The 3,359-nt window shown below is 37.0% G+C and overlaps 1 protein-coding gene across 1 annotated transcript; it reads right to left on the bottom strand.

The window, feature by feature from the left end:
- Positions 1–9: 9 nt before the first annotated feature.
- Positions 10–2,245, bottom strand: LOC107679446 (mitogen-activated protein kinase kinase kinase kinase 3-like). Its single transcript, XM_016474990.1, has 4 exons — positions 2,149–2,245; positions 1,377–1,466; positions 1,183–1,309; positions 10–406 (listed from the first exon to the last, which is right to left on the bottom strand). Exons 2-4 carry the CDS (start codon positions 1,411–1,413, stop codon positions 286–288), a joined length of 285 nt encoding a protein of 94 aa, XP_016330476.1. The 5' UTR covers positions 1,414–1,466; positions 2,149–2,245; the 3' UTR covers positions 10–285.
- Between the last annotated feature and the right edge of the window lie 1,114 nt (positions 2,246–3,359).

Here is a 3,359-nt window from a genome sequence, read left to right as displayed (position 1 = left end):
CACACAGACACACACACACACACACACACTGTAATGATGGCGTTGTCAGGACCTGCTGTGTCTCTGAAATACCTGCAAATCTAGAATGACTGCCCATCCACATTCTCATTTGCTCTGGATTTCTCTGTTTCTGTACAGCACACTAGTTAGAAACTGTACAAGTCTTGTAAGGGTTTTGCAGTGGACTGATTGAGAAATCACACACACACACACACACTGGAGACAGACGCGGCCTGTGTTCTCACACCTGTGCTGACGTCTTTATTAACATCAGGACAAGTTTAATTAATAACAGAGGTTGGCCGTGTGTGTTTGGGAAACGGGGGTGGAGTCAACCGTCTCCAGGATATACAGATTACAGAGTCCTGATTGGTCATCACACACTCGCTTCTCCATGACAACGATTCTGTTGACAGGAATCAAACATACCATAATGATTCATAAAAATGTCTCTAAATTATAAATTATAAATATATATATACACACACACACTACCAGTCGAATGTTTTTGAACAGTAAGATTTTTTGTTTTTTGTTTTTTAAAGAAGTGTCTTCTGCTCACCAAGCCTGCATTTATTTGATCCAAAGTACAGCAAAAACTATAACATTTTGAAATATTTTTACAATTTAAAACAGCTGTTTTCTATGTGAATATCTGTTAAACTGTAATCATTCTAATATGCTGATTTGCTGCTCAAGAAACATGTATTATTATTATTATTATTATGTTGAAAACAGCAGAGTATAATTTTTTCATGTTTCTTTGATGGATAGAAAGTTCGGAAGAACAGCATTTATCTAAAATAAAAATCTTTTGTAACATTATAAATGTCTTTGCCATCACTTTTGATCAATTTAAAGCATCCTTGCTACATAAAAATATAAATTTTTATAATTTCTTTCCTAAAAAAAATTATACTGACTCCAAGCTTTTGAATGGTACAGTGTATAATGTTACAAAAGCTTTTTATTTCAGATAAATGCTTATTTTTAGATCTGTCTATTCATCAAAGGATCCTGAAAAAAGTACTCAACTGTTTTAGAGAATTCTTTAAAAAACATTAAAAATCCTACTGTTCAAAAACTTTTGACTGGTAGTGTGTGTATACAGTCAAACCGAAATGTATTCAGACAGCTTTAACATTTCTCACATCATATCACAGTTTATTGGCTAGTGTGTACCTGTCGGTTCCCAGCAGCCGGAATGTCTTCTTGTGGTCAGTGATCTCCTGCAGGATCTCTGATGACCCCTGACCTCTCCTCTGCCAGCCGTGTTTCCAGACGGCGATCAGCGTCTCGTCGTGATACACTGAGAAAAGAGTTTGTGTGTTGTGATGGAGTTCTTGCTCATTAAAAACACACTCACACACACTCACCCACGGCGTCGATGTCTAACTTAAAGCTGACGTCCATCAGGTGTCCGTGACATTTAGCCGATCCGTTCAGAGCGACCGTATGAACAGAGTCTGATGACCGACAGAAAAACATCATCATCATCACAGCACCATGACATCATCTGGAGTGTGTGTGTGTGTGTGTGTGTGTGTGTGGAATGTTCCATTGACACATGTTATGTAAGAAACTTTCTGTGGCCATTAATGGAATGTTCTGGGTTGTTTACATCAGCTCTGCGTCACATTCATTACCACAGACAATACTTTCAACTTTATAACAACAAGTGTGAAATGTGTTTATATGTGCATTCAGTCTGCAACAAAACAGCACCAGAAATACATATATACAGTATATAACTTTCTTTAAATACATATTTTATACTGTATAATAATGAGTCAAGAATGAGAGATTATATACACACAAACAGTATATGGTAACACTTTAACTTTGTTACACATTACATGTACTTACTATTATAATAACAATAAATTATGCACAATTACATGCAAATAACCCAAACCCAAAAGTAATTAAGCCAAACCCTAATCCTAACCATATAGCAAGTACATGTAGTTAAATAAAATGACTCAATACTTAAATGTATAACTACACTGTAACAATGACACCTTAAAATAAAGTGTAACCCAGTATGTTATATATATATGTATATATATAAAACTCTATAATATATAAAATATAAAATTATATATATATAATTTTTTTTTATTCCAGACACAGTCACATGATACTCACTGTCAATCAAAACCAGCAGTGTGTCACCGTCCAGCTGATTCAACTGAACTCTGTCAGCGCAGCGGTTCTCTGAGAAACACACACACACACACACACACGGAGAGACAGAGATGCATGAGACATTCTGCAGGACTGTGTGTGTGTGTGTGTGTGTGTGTGTGTGTGTGTGTGTGTGTGTGTGTGTGTGTGTGTGTGTGTGTGTGTGTGTGTGTGTGTGTGTGTGTGTGTGTGTGTGTGTGTGTGTGTGTGTGTGTGTGTGTGTGTGTGTGTGTGTGAACAGTTTAACAGATATTCACATAGAAAACAGCTGTTTTAAACTGTAATAATATTTCAGTATTTTTACTGAAATTTAGATCAAATAAATGCAACCCTGGTCAGCAGAAGAGACTTCTTTCAAAAACATTAAACGGTAATGTACATTAAACAAAAGGTGTTCACACAAACATTTTAATGCACTATTGTTGATTATCATTCACAGATGACAGAAAACAAGACACGCTGATTATTGCAATGCACTGTGAGACTGAAGTGAGAAAAATATTTATAACAGAAGTGAGACGTGCTGATATTTGTGTGTGTGGATGGTGGGCGAGTGTGTGATGTGAAAGGTCAGGGATGAAGAGCAGCGAGGCGCTGGATATTTGCACTGACTGTGTTGGCTCACCTTGATCAGCATGAACTTGTGCATGGGCTCGTACCACTGCAGCAGAACCACGCTGGACTCCAGCGCACAGCACAGAAACACACAGCCGTTCTGAGCGTTATGAGCTGCACACACACAACAGCCAAGAGTCATTCATTAAACAAACAGTGTTGTTCTCTCTGTAAAACACACAAATCTAAGGAAGTATCTTGATTTCCTTTTTCAAACACAAACAATCAGAAAGCCACACTAATTCATCAGGAACTCCTCACATGTGCTTCATTGAACAATAAACACACATCTACACAACTACACATGCTTGATGTGTTTCTTTTCTTTCCTACTGTGTAATACTCTATTCACAACCACAAATGCTTTCAGTAAAAAAGTCTGCTTTCAATCTTGCTTTCGTGTTTACCGTGGATTTTTCACCATCTCTCTGACAATTACTTTCAATCTTGTGCAGAAATGTTCACAGGAGCTCATGAAAGACGAGCTTCAGGTTTTGAATAACTGTGTGTGTGTGATATATCCAAAAATATAATATTATGGCAAAGGTGTTTGCAAA

The sequence above is a fragment of the Sinocyclocheilus anshuiensis genome, unplaced genomic scaffold (assembly GCF_001515605.1).
Source record: "Sinocyclocheilus anshuiensis isolate Anshui unplaced genomic scaffold, SAMN03320099.WGS_v1.1 scaffold1101, whole genome shotgun sequence".
Taxonomy (NCBI): domain Eukaryota; kingdom Metazoa; phylum Chordata; class Actinopteri; order Cypriniformes; family Cyprinidae; genus Sinocyclocheilus; species Sinocyclocheilus anshuiensis.
This window is presented reverse-complemented; position numbering and strand designations above follow the sequence as displayed.